Source organism: Artemia sp. Qi Xiang Cuo, chromosome 18 (assembly GCF_049724085.1).
Source record: "Artemia sp. Qi Xiang Cuo chromosome 18, ASM4972408v1, whole genome shotgun sequence".
NCBI classification, from domain to species: Eukaryota; Metazoa; Arthropoda; class Branchiopoda; order Anostraca; family Artemiidae; genus Artemia; species Artemia sp. Qi Xiang Cuo.
The window spans coordinates 59,640,448-59,661,008 of NC_142811.1; the positions used below are offsets into that span (position 1 = coordinate 59,640,448).

A 20,561-nucleotide genomic window follows, 5' to 3' on the forward strand; every position below is an offset into this window, starting at 1 on the left:
GGTGGGGGGAGCGGAACCCTTTGGGGTTGTGGTAGGGGACCTCACAACACTGTTCAAATGGAACTTGTGTGGTATAACGACCACAGAGTTTCACCCTCAAATCCTCTTCTAAAATCATCTTTTAAATCATCTTTTAAAATGTCTCTAACTGTTTCGCCGAAATAATTCCATAACCTGTATAAAACGGTTTCGCCCAAATAATCCCTAAACGTAATTTCAGCGTGTTCCTTATGTTTTTGGCATCTCTGCGCTGACGCATTTCAAATTACTAAGAAACCTGATTCCCGCGCTAAAACAATTCATCGCTAAGATGTTTCTTGGAGAATTGTTTCCATGGCGTTTGGTTATTAATATCTTTTGGAGTTCAACCAGTAGAGTTGTTTCCGAGGCAAAGACATTAATGACTTGGATCTATTCCCGGAGAATCGTTTCTAGGTGAAAAATTTTAAAGTCTGACAGATGACGTCATTGGTTGATTGATCTGTCAAGAAAGGGGAATTAATGTGTTGTTTCTAAGGGGAATTATTGATTCACGATAGGGGAATTGAGGTTGACAGCACAGGTGTTCCAAATTTCTGGAAACTCATAACATTCGCTGAGAGTGTGCACTTACAACAACAATAACAACATCGACCTTAACATTCGCTGAGAGTGTACACTTACAACAACAACAACAACATCGACCTTGACATTCGTTGAGAGCGTGCATTTACAACAACAGTAACAACAACACCTTTGGAAATTTAGGTGATTGCCACACTTTGATTACGCAATCAATTTCTCAGAAATCCATCTCCCCTAGGGACTCTATGCCCATATATGGTGTGCAAAAAAGTTGTAGGTGGCAGCAGGGGTGAATCGTGGGAGTCGGACCCCCCTTTCTACTCACAGCAACAACCAGGAAAACTTCGGATCAATGTAGCACCAAAAATTCTTTTACCTGGGATTCTTGTGGATTCTTATACAGAGTTGGTATACTCAAATCAAATGTTAGGAGCACGTAGCTCGGTCGAAAAAACACTCGAAAGATTAATAGAAATTTGTATTTTTCAATATATGAAAAAAAACGTAAAAACAGTTTGTCGAACCTGTCATATTTGTTTAAGAAGAAATGAGGTCCCGAAATCCATACATCGAATATTAAGGCAAACAGATACTGCAATCTACCGTTTAGAATAGTTAGCATTGACACCGCGGGTCCCCTCCCATCATCACCTAATGACACTGCTGCTCTGGCTCGACATATAGTAATACTTATAGAGTACTATACTAAATTCGTCGTGTTAGCTCCGTTAAAAGACATAACGGCAAGATCAATTTGTGATTTCCTTAGGGAAAAGGTGATAGGGTACCTCGGTTTGTTCGAGCTCTTGATGAGTGATTCTCACCCTACTTATCGTTCCGAAAAAATGCAAAAATTCCTAGCAAGCATGAATATTAAACACCGCTGCACCATGCCATATAACGCCCGAGCTAATGGACAATATGAACATTCAGTAAAGACCGTCAAGGCTATTGCCAGAGCCTTTGCTCCCAAGATCAAAGTAATTGGAGCAAATATCTCCCCGAAATTCAGCTTGCCAGCAACACCGGCATTTCCACAAGCACAAAATTTTCACGATATCAAATGATTTTTGGAAGACAACCAACTACCTTTCTTGACTTACAGTTAAATCGTCCTAACAGGGCAGAATATGCTCGTTATGAGGATTACATAGTCACTCTAGTCGAATCTTTATTCCTTATTCGCCCAATCGACACACGAGAAATGAAAAAATCACGTGTAGAACAAGCCAGACAATATAATAAGCACGTTCATGAATTGCCTGAACTAAAAACTGATGACTTAACATATGTACAGGACTTCACTGTGATGGGCCTAGACAGGAAGTTTCGTGGGCCAAATGTAATTATTAAAATGCTTTACCAGTCTGTTTTTCCTCTACAAGAACTTCAAGAAAAACAAATGCGTCGCACTGTACATGCACGCTTCTTCAAACCTGTGAAAAATACTACAGTCTTCCTCCAGCGAAACCCCGAGTTCCAAAAAGCTGTAGAAATCCTCCAGTTGGCAAATAGGTCAGGAGAGACCAACGGTAGCACTTTTCGTGAATTAGTTCGGAGGGACACTCCCAACGCGGATAGAATGCCAGTAGTTTTAAATTTTTCTACACCTAGTAGGGGAATAGATCAAACTAATTCACTTGCAACTTATCATGTAGACCCTTTAAACATTCAGGACAGAAATGAAGGGCAAAATTGTTCATTAAATGCAGAATTAATTTCAAACAGGGAAATAGTCGGAGATACAACCATTTTTGGTCCATTGGATTACCAAAGTGGTAATAATAGTGAACAATATGATCATGAAATAAATAACACCAGTTTCAAGTTCTACGCCAACTAACTCAAAAATGCTTAAAAGAGGATCAATCCCTCCATTTTGTAATCTTTCACCAGGGATTGAAATGACTAGTATAAATACATCCTAAGGAAGTAACCAAAATTCGGATCAAGATTTAGGCCGGGGAAAACGATCAAGGCACCCACAAGGGTTTATGAGGACGTAGATTCGGATTATTCTGGGTAGGATGCTCAGATCTTAAAACATCTTTAACTTTAAGTCGTGTGTATAAGTATTTTACTAGTTATTCAATGTCCTTTTTTAATATCTCTCATAAAATAGTGCATAAATTTTGTAAATGGAAATTATATATATATATATATATATATATATATATATATATATATATATATATATATATATATATATATATATATATATATATATATATATATATATATATATATGTATATATAGAATATATATATATATATATATATATATATATATATATATATATATATATATATATATATATATATATATATATATATATATATATATATATATATATTTCGCTACATTAAAACGCGATAACATTTATTGTTAAGTCTATGTTATATGTTTACGTGTACGGACAATTGTAAGTGACTGCGCACCTAGTGAACGAAAAGGCTTTCACTTAGGCTAAAAACAGTTTCAAAGATTGCCGGTTTTGTGGCCGAGAAGGGAAGCACAGTTTAAAGACTTATCCTGCCGAAGTGATTCCCCGTCAAAACAAAACAATTTTATTTTCAGTGTATGTTTGTATGAGTGCATACTTTAATTTAGTTTTTGCTGTTTGTTCTTTTAATTTTTGTGTCCTAATTTTATGTTAATTTCATGGATATTCCGCACCGTAATACCAGAACTTTTAAGCATAGTTTAAAAATCTTAATTTTTGCTACAGTCAGGATTTAAGTGATGTAAAAGATAATCTAAAAACTTTTTTTTTAATTTTTTTAAACTCCAAATTCTGAAGGGAAATAATGATAAGGAATTGTGGTTCTCCTTAAGAGGGGGATGGATTGTAAAGGGTTCCGGATTTAAATTGTGTTAATAGTGTTAAGTATTTGGGATAAATTCGAGAAGCCTTTTCCGGGTCTCATGTTAACAGAATTTGTTGTATATATTTCAACGAGAGCTCGGTCCAGGGGGGTACTTTTGGAACTAAGGCTGGTTCTGAGAAACGGTTCGTTCCCAGGCTGGTCGAACAGCCAATCGCTGGGAGATTCCTAGAAAATATTGATAAACCTGTAGAAATACAAGTATATATTTGTGTGTTTAGCCCTTAGATAGGGACAGTCGAATTTATATATTACACGAGATAAGTGTGTTCTTCTAGCTATGGCGTTGATATAAATAAAGACTTTTTATACGAAATATCTTTGGCCTTGAATTATATAAAATATCTATGGACTTGAATATCTAGCTCTGCGAAATGGTAATAGTTTTTAAGCACCATTGGATGGACTCGCCCAACTATTTAACAATAAGAGAAAGCTTACAATGGTAAAACAGTAGTAGCTGAAAGAATTGTGGATTGAAAGAATTCTGGTCATCCAAATCTTATTGCTAGACTTACTGCTGATTCTGACTAAAATCGGGTCTTCGGTCCCCGCACTGATACCCGTTCAATGCGGGAGTACCTATTTTTGTTATGTTTTTACGACACAGACAAAAATAGGAGGGGAGGGGTTCAAACCCTGCACCCCAGCCCCTGGATTCGATATTGCAATTCAAGGATTTTTCATCTCTAACAAGCTCTTGAGTTGGGTTCTAATGGGTACACCCTCTCGGAATTCCTTATCGATTTTTCCTCGGTTACTACAACCATGTGCAATTCATAGCAAAATCATACTTTTAATTATCCGATTAAAAGCTTAAAAAAAACTAAACTGTTGATTCTACCGGGATTCGCAATCTGTGTCCTGGTTTTAGACACCTTTAAATCTCCTAGGAAAAGAATTAGCAAGCTGATACTCGAACTTTATCAACGAAAAATAACAAAAAAAAACAGCATTAACTAAACATATAAATAAAAACAGAATAAACACAATACAAAAAGAATAAAAGGAAACCTAATAAAACATCACATCAAAAACAATAAAGCAACAAGCCAAATGTCTGCTATAAATAATGTATTCCATACTACACATTATAAACGTCATTGAAGTATTTTCCTTGTATAAATGTTCTTTTGTACCATTTTTGCCTTTTTATGTACATGGCCGTATTTTTGGTTTTCAAATGCAATTCATCCTATTGTACGTCTGAATTATCGTTTGATATAGGATTTTAGAAAAATGAAAGTCTTTTTATTCAAAAACACTACTTCGTGGAACTTTTGCTTTTGTTTCTGTTAAGTTTTATGTTTGGACAACCCAAAAGAATTCAGAAAATTGACTCCAACAACACAAAGTAGCAATAGATATAATATACAACAATAACAATAAAAACTATAAAAAACAAAATCAATAGTATAATAAACATTCACAAACATTTAATTAACAGAAGCGAAACATCTATTTTGAGCTTCCACATAAAAATATTCTGTCTGACGAAACAAAAATAGTTGATAATCGTGCAGGCTATTACAAGGTTTTAGAAGAATTATGTAAATAAAAAAAGTGTGTATAAAGAGATTATCAAACAGTTCGTGGTAACGAACTGTAAGTAAGGAGCGACCCGGCTAAATAGTAACCGAAACTCTAATTTTTGATACCAATATCAAAACAAAAATTTTGATACCAATAGATCGAACAGTTCGCGGTAACGAACTGTAAGTAAGGAGCGACCTGGCTCAATAGTAACCGAAACTCTAAAAAACGGAATGTTGATACCAATAGATACATAAAAAAAATCAGATTATAGTATTGATTTCAAATATATAAGTTTCATCAATTTTAGTATTACCCATCAAAAGTTACGCGCCTGAGAAAATTTGGCTGATTTTAGAAAAAAGGGAGAAATACCCCCTAAAAGTTATAGAACCTTAATGAAAATCACACCATCATATTCAGCGTATAAGAGAACCCTACTGTAGAGGTTAGAAGCACCTATCTACAAAAATGTGGAATGTTGCATTTTTTGCCAGAAGAAAGATCACGGATGCGTGTTTATTTTTTTTTTTTTTTTTGTTTTTTTCCCAGGGATGATCGTATTGACCCAGTGGTCCTAGAATATCGTGGGAGACCTCATTGGAACGGAGATTAAAAGTTCTAGTGCCCTTTTTAAGTGACCTAAAAAAAATGGAGGGCAACTAGGCCCCCTCCCACGCTCATTCTTTTCCCAAAGTCACCCGATCAAAATTTTGAGATAGCCGTTTTTTTCAGCATGGTCGAAAATATGATAACTATGTCTTTTAGGATGACTTAATCCCCCGAAGTCCCCGGAGGGATGGCTGAAAGTTAAATACATCAAAAGAATCAGATTCTTACGCTGATTTCAAATATGTAAGTTTCATCAAGTTTAGTGTTACCCATCAAAAGTTAGGTACCTGAGAAAATTTGCCTTATTTTCGAAAAAATGGGGAAACACCCCTTAAGTCATAGAATCTTAATGAAAATCACACCATCATATTCAGTGTATCATAGTCCTGTTGTAGACGTGTCAAGCTTCTATCTGAAAAAATGTGGAATTTTGTATTTTCTGCCAGAAGAAAGATCACAGATGCGTGTTTATTTGTATTGTTTTTTTTTCTCAGGGCTGATCGTATCGACCCAGTGGTCCTAGAATATCGCAGGAGGGCTCATTCGAATGGAAACTAAAAGTTCTAGTTCCCTTTTTAAGTGACCAAGAAAATGGAGGGCAACAAGGCCCCCTCCCACGCTAATTTTTTCCCAAAGGCACCCGGTCAAAATTTTGAGATAGCCATTTTGTTCAGCATGGTCGAACAAATATATAACTATCCCTTTGAGGATGACTTAATTCCCCACAGACCCAGGGGGAAGGTCTTCAAGTTATTAACTTTGCCCAATGTTTACATATAGTACTGGTTATTGGGAAGTATATAGACGTTTTCAGGGGGAATTTTTTTTTATAGTGTGGGGGGGGGGGGGTTGGTCGGGGGGTTACGTGGGAGGATCTTTCCATGGAGGAAGTTTTCAGGGGGAAAGAGACATTGCTAAGAAGGGGACGCTGGATTTCCCAGCATTATTAAAAAAAACGATCATAAATTAAATAATAAAAAAAAAAATAGGTTTTCAACTGAAAAACTTTTCAACTGAAAACTTTCCAACATCAAAACTTAAAACGAACAGAAACTGTTACGTATATGATTGGGTGCGCCCTCTAGTCAATACCTCGCTCTTTGTGCTAAAGTTTTTTTTAGTACTTTCATAAGAGCTATGTATTCTAATTAACGGTCTTGGTGATTAAGGGGCCATTCCTAAAAAATTGGAACAAAATTGGAACTTTATCGTAAAGAGCGAGGTATTGACTAGAGGTGCAAACCCCCCTAATATACGTAATAAAAATGCAGGAATAAGGAAGTTCGTTACGTAAGTTAATTCGTAAGTTACGCATATTTATTACCGATAAAAACGTTCATAAATAAATTAGACAACTTTCGAGAAAGCCATTTAGCCAAAAAAAAGTAAAATTAATATGCAAATTTCATATTAATTATTCATGTACGGTGAGCCAAAATCCAAACCCGCATAAATTTAAAAATGTTCAGAAATTAAATAAAAAAAAAGTTTTTTTTACCCGAAAGTAAGGAGCGACATTAAAACTTAAAACGAACAAAAATTTTCCGTATATGAAAGGGGCTGTCCCCTCCTCAACACCTCGCTCTTTATGCTAAAGTTTGACTCTTTTTCTTAACTCTATTTTTTAAAACAATAAAAAACTTTAGCGTAAAGAGCGAGGCGTTGAGGAGGGGATAGCCCCTTTCATATACGGATAATTTTTGTTCGTTTTAAGTTTTAATGTCGCTCCTTACTTTCAGTTAATTTTTTTTTTTATTTGATTTCAAAAAAAGAGGATGAAAATGTCAATTAAAACCCAATTTATAATAACTTAATAAAAAAAAAAACAGGCTAGAACAATATGTGCTAATAATAAATAGGATCAATAAATTTTGTTCAGTCAGACCGATATAAGTTTGAACCTTAGTTATAAAGGTTAAAAAAAAGTCAACTAGCTTATACCAGATTAGCAATGCAAAGGCTTCATTCAATTTTTCAGACATAATAGTTCCTTAACAAGTATTTGATCTTAGCCTATCGCCTACATAAAAAAAAAAACACTCGAATGAAGTATTACTTATAGTATTTAGTATAGTATATAGTAATATACTTATAGTAGACATTTGCCTTGTTGCTTTATTGTTTGTAATGTGATGTTTTACCATATTGCACTTTTCTCAAATGTTAATTTTCCTTTTGTCCTTCTGTTTGTTTTTTGTGTGTAGGATACGTCGTGTTTTTCTTTAAATGTTTTGTTTAGACTAGTTGTTTTTGTTGGTTAAGCCTTCCGGTTGGGAAGCTAAAACATTCAGTCCCTTTATTATTATTTTTTTTGTATTAAATTTTTATTTTTATTTTATCTGTCTTATTAAAAAAAAAAACCGATTATAATATGTTGTTGTTCCTGTTATAAACAGACATGCAGAGTAGTCTAGGACATTATTTAAATTTACTTACGCAATAAGGGCCTTCCTTCACATGTTGAAAATTGGAGTAGAATACATGATTGGGTTGGAAAATCAAACACTGTGCCATCAGGACACAGAAATGGTTTCTTCTTACCGTACTGACACTCGTAAAATTTGTCACATTGGGCTCGATCTGCGACATAGTATGGACTTGAACTATTTAAACACTCAGTAACCACTGTGAGTGACAAAGGGCCTGGAATTGGCGTCACGACAGGTACTAAAAGACGTTAAATATTATGAATGTATGACCTGTCTTCTCGTTATAGTTATAGCATCCTCCCTAGATGATAAAGGGGGTGGTAAAAATCTTCATAAACAAGGGGTTCGCACCCCCTTCAGCCCCACGCTCTTTACTCTAAAGTGTAACTATATTTAGAGAAAACAATGCACTTTTTAAAACGTGTAACCATTAAGCCAGTTCTTTGTGACTGAATGCACTAAGACTGAAACAGCTAAAATCCCCAGTTGAAATTAATGCACTAAATTGTTGAATTTAACAGACTTTCAAGAAAGCTAAACTTTTGATTAAAGAGCAGTAAAGAGCAGTAAAAAGTTTGATTAAGAGCAGTGGCTAAAATTTTGAATTGACTTACTGATAATACTACGAATGTAAGTACAGCTGCCTGAAAGTGAAGCTGTCTACTTGATCTATCTTTCCGTTACCCAACATCACCATTTCACATTTATTCCTAGCCGTAGCGACTTAGTCTTCTTAATATAAATTTTCAGGTATATTCTAGCTCCCAGAATCCACAAAACCTCTAAAAATTCATTCATTTTGCTTAGACTTTCATCTAGGATGCTTAAGTCATCTCTAAGTCATAATCTTAAGTCATAATCTAAGTCTAGGAAGTTTTTTCTTTCCTTTTTGATTCCGTGTTGTCCCATAGCCTTTCCTGCACTCCTTAAGATAAAGTCAATCAAAATGATCAATATGAATGGGAACAGAACACAACCTTGCTTAACTCCCTATTTAATACTAAACCAAACGAAACTCAGAGGAGAGAAAGTAACAAAATGAAAAATAAAATCAAAAAAGGGTGAAAAAACGAGGATTTTGTCAGCCAGCGAACCATGAAGATGACAAAATATAAGCAAATCTTTCGACAAGGACCTCCGCCAAGCCGTCCTCAGTACTAAACAAAAAATAAAAGAAAAAAAAAAAAAACGAAAATCTAACCTTTCGAAGTTTACTGTACAAAGACAGAACAGACACTGAATAAAAAACCAGGCAGGAATCACTGAAAATGAATTTACCAAGATGATTGTGCAAGGATCTTTCGTCTTGCAATAATTTTAGCTGGTCTACAATTTCGGTTTTCATTAGATATGCAAATAGGTTCTTTTAAGTTTTTTCGGGTGAAAATATTGATTAGTATTATTATTGAAGTATTATTCTCGTACATAGTGCTCATCACTATAATATATTTGTTTGGTATACCCACAGTTTATAGAATTAGTTTGCATTAATTAAACTTGCATTAATTAAACTTGCTCCTAACGTAAGTTTATCGGATCAACCTATTTTGCGCCCCCCCCCCCTAAAAAATCCTGGATCCGCCCCTGAAACCATCACACCTATTCCACCAGTTATTTGAAGAAAAAAAAATCCTTATTTTCACAAAATTAATCAACCCCCCGCCCCCTTTTTATAAAATCATAACTATGCTATTCAGTAGATCCATGCAAACAATAGATTGGGTCGAAATTTTTGGATAAAATAAGTAATTAAAGTGTGATGGAGCTTTCACAAAACCCAAAGCCGGCTCACATAGTTTTTTTTCTGCATTCAAAATTGTGAACGACTCAATTTCAAACCATTTCTTATTGATTGACGCAAACAGACTAGCCAGCTAATCAATGAATAAGTGGGAGGAGCTTTTTGTTCACACCGAGAATGAAGACCAGAAATGATCTGCGATAAACTTACTGGATAATTCTATAAACTGTGAGTATACCATACAAGGATAAGACCTTCTTTAAGGCTCTTCAGCTGAACCGAACGCTTGCTCATAATAGATAAAACTGTGTACTTAAGGTGTTTGATGATGGTACTTCTCAATTGTTAACCTAAGACTGAAAATCTGGTCGACTCATCCTCTACCCTTCCTAAAACCGCACTGTTCTTCGCTGAAAACTTTGTCTACAACATGTCAAACTCAAAAGGGTGTTTGGTGACTCAGGCACTTCTCAGTTTTAAGCCTAAGAGTGAAAATCTGGTGGAATCATCCTCTACCCTTCCTAAAACCCCATTGTTTTTCTCTTAAAACTTTGTCTACAGTATCTCGAAGTATAAAAAGTATGATCCTACTAAGTAATTTGCTACCTACAGAATTCAGGCTAATGTCTCTATAATTACCGCACTCGCTCTTATCACCTTTCTTATACAAAGGTTTAATAAGGATTCTTCTAAAATCACAAGGTAGCCTAGTTTCGAAAAGTAGCCTCTGTTTCAAAAATCAGATTCATAATCTTAAGTAACTTATTTCTAACCTTATTGCCACCATATTTAAGAAACTCATTCACCAGACTATCTTTTCCTTAATATCTTTTCTTACAACTCTATCCCAGTTTAGCGCATTGTCAAAAAGTTCTGCTCACCTCTTTTTAATTCTTTCACTAATTGTCCCCTCGATCCTCCCTTCAACTGGGACAAGTCCAGATTGACAATTCCCTATCAATTTATTAACATGCCAGTACAGTATTTTATTATTATTCCGCCTAGCTGCATCTTCTAGATCCTTGACAATTTTATCCATAGCCTCCACTTCACACCTTCTTAGTTCGTATTTTAATACTTTCTCCACTTTTTATACATTCTTCTTTTTCTTTAATATGATCTATCACTCAGATAATTCCTGTGCACGCCCCTCCTTTCTATTAAACAAAGCATTTTTGCTAATATTCTTAGCTGTATTCCTAACTTTCTTTCCTAAGACACCATCAGCAACTTCACAAATTATTTTACTAAAAATATTCTATCCATATTCTACATTATCAAATTTTAAACTCTTCAATTTAGTATTCAACTGCTCCTGGAGATTTTCGCTCAAATTTTTATCCTGGAGTCTACCAACGTCATGGCTTCCCGGAAGATAGTAACCCCTCCAAGATTTCAGCTTTAAATTAACCTTGACACTACTAGATCTTTACTTTTAACATCAATAGCAGCACTCCTATATACCCTAGTATACCAAATATTCCTATACCAAATTTACTGAGGCTAAGATACCATCTATCACTATTTCTACCTATCTGGTTCTTAAAACCTCCTAATAAAAACGCCATATTTCTACCTGGGACCCTGTCTATTTGTTTCTGTAACTATAAGTTTCATCATTGTCACTACTATCTCCGTCAGTGGGTTCTACAGGGGCATATACTACTATGGCTGCCCAGTGGCGTCGTTTAGTGTGGGCAAGTGGGGTGGCAGTTGCCTCCCACAATAATTGGGAGAAAAAATTATTAAGCAACTTTAAAACTGTTGCTCATTTTAAGTTTCAACTTTTTTCTTTACTTTGAGCAGATATATATATATATTTGCCTCTCAATTACTTGGACTATCTGTCTTGGCTTTTCTCTGTCTACAATTACCCAGCCCAGTCTTGATGCAACCTATTGCCCAAAATACTTGATAAATTCAATTCAAAATCAACGGATAATTTTTTTAAGATATATCTTCAAAAATTGTAGTGAGAACCAGATAAAGAACCAGTTCTCACTACTTTTTTGAAGATATGTCTGAAAATTCCCTGTTTGACACGCATTGGAGAAGTTCTCACTACTTTTTTGAAGATATGTCTGAAAATTTCCCTGTTCTACACACATTGGAGAAGTTCTCACTACTTTTTTGAAGATATGTCTGAAAATTTCCCTGTTCGATACGCATTGCCAGCCCAGTCTTGATGCAACCTATTGCCCAAAATACTTGATAAATTCAATTCGTTGATAAATTCAACCGAGTCCGTTGATTTTGAATTGAATTTATCAAGTATTTTGGGCAATAGGTTGCATCAAGACTGGGCTGGCAATACGTGTCGAACAGGGAATTTTCAGACATATCTTCAAAAAAGTAGTGAGAACTTCTCCAATGCGTGTCGAACAGGGAATTTTCAGACATATCTTCAAAAAAGTAGTGAGAACTACTTTTTTGTGAGAAAGTGAGAAAGCCTGTCTTGGCTTTTCTCTGTCTACAATTACCCAGCCCAGTCTTGATGCAACCTATTGCCCAAAATACTTGATAAATTCAATTCAAAATCAACGGATAATTTTTTGAAGATATATCTTCAAAAATTGTAGTGAGAACCAGATAAAGAACCAGTTCTCACTACTTTTTTGAAGATATGTCTGAAAATTCCCTGTTTGACACGCATTGGAGAAGTTCTCACTACTTTTTGAAGATATGTCTGAAAATTCTCTGTTCGACACGGATTGGAGAAGTTCTCACTACTTTTTTGAAGATATGTCTGAAAATTCCCTGTTCGACACGCATTGCCAGCCCAGTCTTGATGCAACCTATTGCCCAAAATACTTGATAAATTCAATTAAAAATCAACGGATTTTTGAATTGATTTTATCAAGTATTTTGGGCAATAGGTTGCATCAAGACTGGGCTGGCAATCCGTTTCGAACAGGGAATTTTCAGACATATCTTCAAAAAAGTAGTGAGAACTTCTCCAATGCGTGTCGAACAGGGAATTTTCAGACATATCTTCAAAAAAGTAGTGAGAACTTCTCCAATGCGTGTCGAACAGGGAATTTTCAGACATATCTTCAAAAAGTAGTGAGAACTGGTATATATATATATATATATATATATATATATATATATATATATATATATATATATATATATATATATATATATATATATATAGCCATATATATATATATATATATATATATATATATATATATATATATATATATATATATATATATATATATATATATATATATATATATATATATATATATATATATATATATTTAATTAATAGATCCTCGGTTTTAACATACAAAAACTCGAAAAACAGGGGTCTATTACACTTCCTAGTATGTTCCACACTAATATTTACACATATATAGAAACTTCGAAACCTATCATCCAGTAGATAGGTGAGTGTAGTTAATGGTAAAATTGCGAAAATGTACTATACTTTCTGTTTCACCGCGTTTGCTCAGGTCAAATTTTCCCCCGATTGTCAAGGGTCTTTTGCTTCCTGAAATATATCAGTTCAAGATAAGAATTACTTGTTTTAAAGCTTTCAAAAATGGATAAGAATACACCCTCTACATCAAACAGTTCGTGGTAACGAACTGTAAGTAAGGAGCGACCCGGCTCAATGGTAACCGAAACTCTAGAAAACGGGTTATTGATACCAATAGATATATCAAAAGAATCAAATTTCAATGCTGATTTAAAATATATAAATTTCATCAAGTTTAGTGCTACCCATCAAAAGTTACGCGCCTGAGAAAATTTGGCTGATTTTCAAAAAAAGGGGGAAAGACCCCCTAAAAGTTATAGAACCTTAATGAAAATCACACCATCATATTCAGCGTATCAGAGAACCCTACTGTAGAGGTTTCAATCTCCTATCTACAAAAAAGTGGAATTTTACATTTTTTGCCAGAAGAAAGATAACGGATTCGTGTTTATTTGTTTGTTTTTTTTTTTCCCCAGGGGTGATCGTATCGACCCAGTAGTCCTAGAATATCGTGGGAGGGCTCATTGGAACGGAAATTAAAAGTTCCAGTGCCCTTTTTATGTGACCAAAAAAAAATTGAAGGCAACTAGGCCCCCTCCCACGCTTATTTTTTTCCCAAAGTCAGCCGATCAAAATTTTGAGATAGCCATTTTGTTCAGCATGGTCGAAAATATGATGAATATGTCTCTTAGGATGACTTAATCCCCCGAAGTTCCCAGAGGGAGGGCTAAAAGTTATGAACTTTACCCAATGTTAACATATAGTATTGGTTATTGGGAAGTATACAGAAGTTTTCAGGAGGTTTTTTTTCTGGTAGTGGGAGGGAAGGGTGGTTCGGTGGTTATGTTGGAGGATCTGTTCATGAAGGAAGTTTTCATGGGGGAAGGGAAATTGCCATGAAGGGGGCGCCGAACTTGCCAGCATTATTTATTGGTTATTGGGAAGTATACATCCATTTTCAGGAAGGATTTTTTCGGGAGGGGGGGGGGGGCTAGTGGAGGGGGTTACTCTGAAGATAATTTACTGTGAGGTTGGTTCTTTGGGGTACGGGCCAATTATCTTTCGGGGGCGCCGGATTTCCAAGCATTATTTAAGAAACGATCAGAAATTAAATATAAAAAATACAAGTTTTTTCAACTGAAATGTTAGAAGGAATATTAAAACTTAAAACAAACAGAAATTATAACGTATGTGAGGGGGTTCTCCCCCAAGTCAATACCTCGCGCTTTACGCTACAGTTTTTTTTTAGTGCTTTCAAAAGAGCTCTCTATTCTAATTAAACGGCCTTTGTGATTCAGGGGTTTCTGAATCAAAATTTTTTTAACTTTTAACGTAAAGAGCGTGGTATTGAATAAGGGGAGAACCCCTTCATATAAGTAATAACATATACGTAATAAAAAAACAATAAAAAACAAGCGATACGGCTCAATAGTAATCGAAACTTTTAAAAACGAAATTTTTATGTCAATAAATGTATCAAAAGAATGTTTTTATAATGCTGATCCTAAATATATAAATTTTATTAAGTTTAGTATTCCTCATCAAAGGCTACGAGCCTGAGAAAATTTACTCGATTTTTTAAAGAGGGGGGAAACATCCCCCCTCTTTAAAAAGGAAACATCCCCCCATTTTTAAAGAGGGGGGAAGTGAAAGAATTTTAATGAAAATCACACCGTCAGATTCAGCGTATCAGAAAACCCTATTACATAGGTTTCAAGCTCATATCTGCAAAAATCTGCAACTTTGTATTTTTTGCCAGAAGAAAAATATACGAATATAGAAGTTAGTTACGTAAGTTAATTTGTAAAGACATCCATTTAGCAAAAGAAAAGTAAAATTTTTATACAAATAAAATCTGCATTAAGTAAAAAACGATCAGAAATTAAATAAAAAAAACAAGTTTTTTAAACTGAAAGTAAGGAGCGACATTAAAACTTAAAACGAACAGAAATTATTCCGTATATGAAAGGGGCTGTCCCCTCCTCAACGCCTCGCTCTTTACGCTAAAGTTTGACTCTGTCTCACAACTTTATTTTTTAAAACAATAAAAAACTTTAGCGTAAAGAGCGAGGCGTTGAGGAGGGGACAGCCCCTTTCATATACGGAATAATTTCTGTTCGTTTTAAGTTTTAATGTCGCTCCTTACTTTCAGTTTAAAAAACTTGTTTTTTTTTATTTAATATACAAATAAGACAGAAATGGAATCAATCAAAAACAAGAAATTTATGCCATTGAAAACAGGAAAAAGAAATCATTGAAAAGAAAATAAGACTTAGTACTCTTTACAATAATATTTATACTGTAGCAGGATATATCAAATCAGTTGTAGTTTAGTCATAGAAGTTAGTAGGGAGGGGGGGGGGGGTAGGTATCAGCTCCAGGATGCATTTAATTGTTTTAAACTTTTGCCTTCAATATTTAAATAAAAACTTCAATATAGGCCTAAATTACATTGCTTATAATCAAGGCTGTATCTAGGGGAGGTGGTGGTGGTGGTCAGAGGGTTTGAACCCCTTCCCGAAATGTTTGTTTGAATCGTAAATGAACATAACAAAAATAAATATTAACAATTTTTTATACGTGTTTTAAGTCTTTTTGTGGCTCTCCCCCCCCCCCCAAAAAATATCATTTTGCAACCGCCACCCCCTACCCCCGAGAAAAAAGTCCTGGATACGACCCTTCTTGTAATTGAAACGCCTAAAGCAGGGCTCCCACGGTGTCAATAAAGTTAATAAACTTTTTATGAAAGTGCGAACCATAAAATTTGTCCAACTCACACAAGGATTTCACCTTTTTGAATTTACAGCAATTTTTCATAGAAAGTAACTGAAATAGTCAGACATGAAGCTAAGAAAACCATCTTTTTAAGCATTTTCCACTTTTATTAATATTAAAAAACACTTTTTGTTTATTTTATTAAGCGAAATATTAAAAAAGTATGCACTATTATACTTGTAGATACTAATTTGTATGTTGTTTATTTGAAATTTTTCACATGCCTTCTGCTATTGGTTGAACTTTGCGGAATTTCATGAAAAAGTTAAACAAAGTTCAACTTTTTTCCAACAGCAATAAAGTCAAAAAAGTCATGCAAGGAAAATGATTTATTAGCTTTGTGGACAGCTTTATTAACTTTATTGACGCCGTGGGAGCCCCGCATATTAAGCGCTGATAACCTCCTATTTCTTGTGTTTTGTATGCACATACTAACCCATATATATAGAACTGCGTAGAATGTAGAACCATGCTGACTTCATGCTTTTTTTGCTTTTCTAAATATTTCTTTTAAACAGCGCCAAAAAAAGAATTGACATAAATGCACTGAGGATTATCATAGGATGCGCAATCGCGCTGCCTAAGTAAAGAACGATGTCAGTAGAAGTGACCCTAAAGCTCGTGTCACCCCCCCCTGCTGCCATCTACAATTTAGTTTAATGCTGACGGGACATAATTTATTCAAGGATTATCGATCGAGTCTAATGTGGGTGTGTCAAGGTCAATCGATCTGTTGTTGTTTGGCCACGTGCGAATGACATGAGGGGTGATTTACATAATCGATGGGGGACATTATTGATTCACGAGCGTGGGGCTGACGGGACATAATTTATTCAAGGATTATCGATCGAGTCTAATGTGGGTGTGTCAAGGTCAATCGATCTGTTGTTGTTTGGCCACGTGCGAATGACATGAGGGGTGATTTACATAATCAATGGGAGAATGATTGATTCACGAGCGTGGGGATGAAGGTACATAATTTATTCAAGGATTATCGATAGAGTCGCATGTGGGTGTGTCAAGGTCAATCGATCTGTGGTTGGTTGGCCACGTGCGAATGACATGAGGGGTGATTTACATAATCGATGGGGGAATTATTGATTCACGAGCGTGGTGATGACGGGACATAATTTATTCAAGGATTATCGATCGAGTCTAATGTGGGTGTGTCAAGGTCAATCGATCTGTTGTTGTTTGGCCACGTGCGAATGGCATGAGGGGTGATTTACATAATCGATGGTGGAATTATTGATTCAAGAGCATGGGGAATTATGAAACAATATGGTCATAGAGTCCCTAAGTGGAAAGATTACGTAATCGCTCAATGACCTCTTTTTCCACGATCGATTTATTTGTTGTTTCTATGTGTAATAACTCGGGGGGGGGACGAAGGTTGCACATGCGCATTGAATTCTAACGGGAACAATGTTATTGATCTAGGGCTCGAGGGGGAAGTGAATTTTCTCACTTGGATTTACATAATCGCTAGGGGAAATTATTGATTCACGAAGGGGGGAATTAAGAAACAAACATGGCTTCATTATTGTTTGGCTAACCTAACCTGTGAACTTGATTTACATAATCGGTCGGGAAATTATTGATTCACGAAGAGGAAATTAAGAAACATTAAGGCTTCTTTAATCTGTGATTTACATAATCGCTAGGGGGAATTATTGATTCACGATGGGGGAATTATGAAACAAACAAGGTTTCATTGTTGTTTGGTTAGCTTAACCTGAGAAATTGATTTACTTAATCGTCGGGGAAATTCTTGATTCACGAAAAGGGAATTAAGAAACATTAAGGCTTCTTTAATCTGTGATTTACATAATCGCTTGGGGAAATTATTGATTCACTAGGGGGGAATTAAGAAACAAACATGGCTTCATTGTTGTTTGGTTAGCTTAACCTGAGAAATTGATTTACATAATCGGCGGGGAAATTGTTGATTCACGAAGAGGGAATTAAGAAACATTAAGGCTTCTTTAATCTTTAGGCCTGAGGGATTTATTTATTATTGTTGTTTTTGGACAAGTGCATGCCATAAACCACGTGGTGCTGTCACGAGTCAGAACACCTGTGCTGTCGACCTCAATTCACCTATCGTGAATCAATAATTCCCCTTAGAAACAACAAATTAATTTCCCTTTCTTGACAGATCAATCAATCAATGACATCATCTGTCAGACTTTAAAAATTTTCGCCTAGAAACATTTCTCCAGGAATAGATCCAGGTCATTAATGTCTTTGCCTCGGGAACAGTTCTACTGGTCGAACTCCAAAGGATATTAATAACCAAAGGCCATGGAAACAATTAGGCAAGAAACATCTTAGCGATGAATTGTTTTAGCGTGCGAGAAGGTTTCCTATTAATTTGAAATGCGTTAGCACAGAGATGCCAATAACAAAGGAACACGCTGAATTTGCGTTTAGGGATTATTTGGGCGAAACAGTTTTAGACAGTTAATGTAACTATTTCGGCGATACAGATATAGACATTTTAAAAGAATATTTTTTAATATATTTTATAAGAGAATTTAATGGTGAAACTCTGTGGTCTTTATAATACACAAGTTTCATTTGAACAGTGTTGTGAGGTCCTCTAACCCAACCCAAAAGGGTTCCAATCCTCATACCCCAACCCCGAAGGAAGCCCCAGGTCCTCAAAGGTCCACCGGGCTCCCAAAGGCCCTCCACCGGTCCCCAAATGTCCCCCCGGCCCCCAACTGCCCCCCCGGACACTCAAAGGTCCCCCAAGCTCCCAAAGGGCCACCGGCGCCCCCAAAGGCCCACCCCAGACCCTCAACGGCCATCCTCGGGCCCCCCAAAGGCCCATCGAGCTCCCAAAGGACCAACGGGGTCCCAAAGACCATCCACCGGTCCCCAAATGTCACCCAGACACCCAAAGGCCCTCCCTGTGCCCCAAAGGCCCTCCCTGTGCCCCAAAGGCCCTCCCCCGGCCCCCTCCTCCTCCTCCCCCCACCTCTTCCTCCTCCTCCTCCCTCCTCCTCCTCCTCCTCCTCCTCCTCCCTCCCTCCTCCTCCTCCTCCTCCTCCTCCCTCCTCCTCCTCCCACCTCCTCCCTCCTCCTCCTCCTCCCCTCCCCCCCATTCCCTCCCCATTTTTTATACTTTTTTTGTGCATTGAGACACAGAACGACCCCCTGCCCCCGGCCCCTCCCCCCTCCAAAGGTCTGATTTTTTCAAAGTTCATTTTGAATTTCTTTCATTGAAATGCAAGAGTTGGAATATTTCAGTAGTGTTTGGTTGTGGTTTACCTTGTCACAGTTACATTTTCTTGATTTTTCAAAGTTCATTTTGAATTTCTTTCGTTGAAATGCAAGAGTTGGAATATTTCAGTAGTGTGTTGTTGTAGTTTACCATGTCACAGTTACATTCCCTTAATTTTTCATAGTTAATTTTGAATTTCTTTCGTTGAAATTCTAGAGTTGTAATATTTCACTATTGTGATGTTGTAGTTTACACTGTCACAGTTACATTCCCTTAATTTTTCATAGTACATTTTGAATTTCTTTCGTTGAAATGCAAGAGTTGGAATATTTAAGTAGTGTTTGGTTGCGGTTTACCATGTCACAGTTACATTCACTTGATTTTTGATAGTCCATTTTGAATTTCTTTCGTTGAAATGCATGAGTTGGAATATTTCAGTAGTGTTTGGTTGCGGTTTACATTGTCACAGTTACATTTTCTTGATTTTCCAAAGTGATTTTTGATTTTATTTAATTTAAATGAAAGAGTTGGAATATTTCAGTAGTGTTTGGTCGTGGTTTACCTTGTCACAGTTACATTTTCTTGATTTTTCAAAGTTCATTTTGAATTTCTTTCGTTGACATGCAAGAGTTGGACTATTTCACTTGTGTTTGGTTGTGGTTTACCTTGTCACAGTTACATTGTCTTCATTTTTCAAAGTTCATTTTGATTTTCTTTCGTTGACATGCAAGAGTTGGAATATTTCACTAGTGTTAGGTTGTGGTTTACCATGTCAGAGTTACATTCACTTAATTTTTCAAAGTTCATTTTGAATTTCTTTCGTTGAAATGCAAGAGTTGGAATATTTCACTAGTGTTTGGTTGAGGTTTACCTTGTCACAGTTACATTTTCTTAATTTTTCAAATTTCATTGTTAATTTCTTAAATTGAAATGCAAGAGTGGGAATACTTCAGTAGTGTTTGCTCGTGGTATACCTTGTCACAGTTACATTCCATTAATTTTTCAAAATTCATATTGAATGTCTTTCGTTGAAATGCAAGAGTTGGGATATTTAACCAGTGTTTGGTTGGGGTTAAACATGTCACAGTTACATTCTATTGATTTTTAATATTTCATATTGAATTTATTTAGTTGAAATGCAAGAGTTGGAATATTTCACTAGTGTTTGGTTGTGGTTTACCATGTCACCGTTACATTTTCCTGATTTTTCAAAGTTTATTTTGAATTTCTTTCATTGAAATGCAAGAGTTGGAATATTTCACTAGTGTTTGGTTGTGGTTTACCATGTCACAGTTACATTTT

General features: G+C 35.7%; 1 protein-coding gene across 1 annotated transcript in view; it reads right to left on the reverse strand.

The window, feature by feature from the left end:
- Positions 1–20,561, reverse strand: part of LOC148941712 (uncharacterized) — a 96,779-nt gene that overhangs the window by 47,026 nt on the left and 29,192 nt on the right. Inside the window, exon 4 of the mRNA XM_089104235.1 lies at positions 8,032–8,262. Coding sequence (XP_088960361.1) covers positions 8,032–8,262 — 231 coding nt within the window. The remainder of the gene's footprint in view (positions 1–8,031; positions 8,263–20,561) is intronic.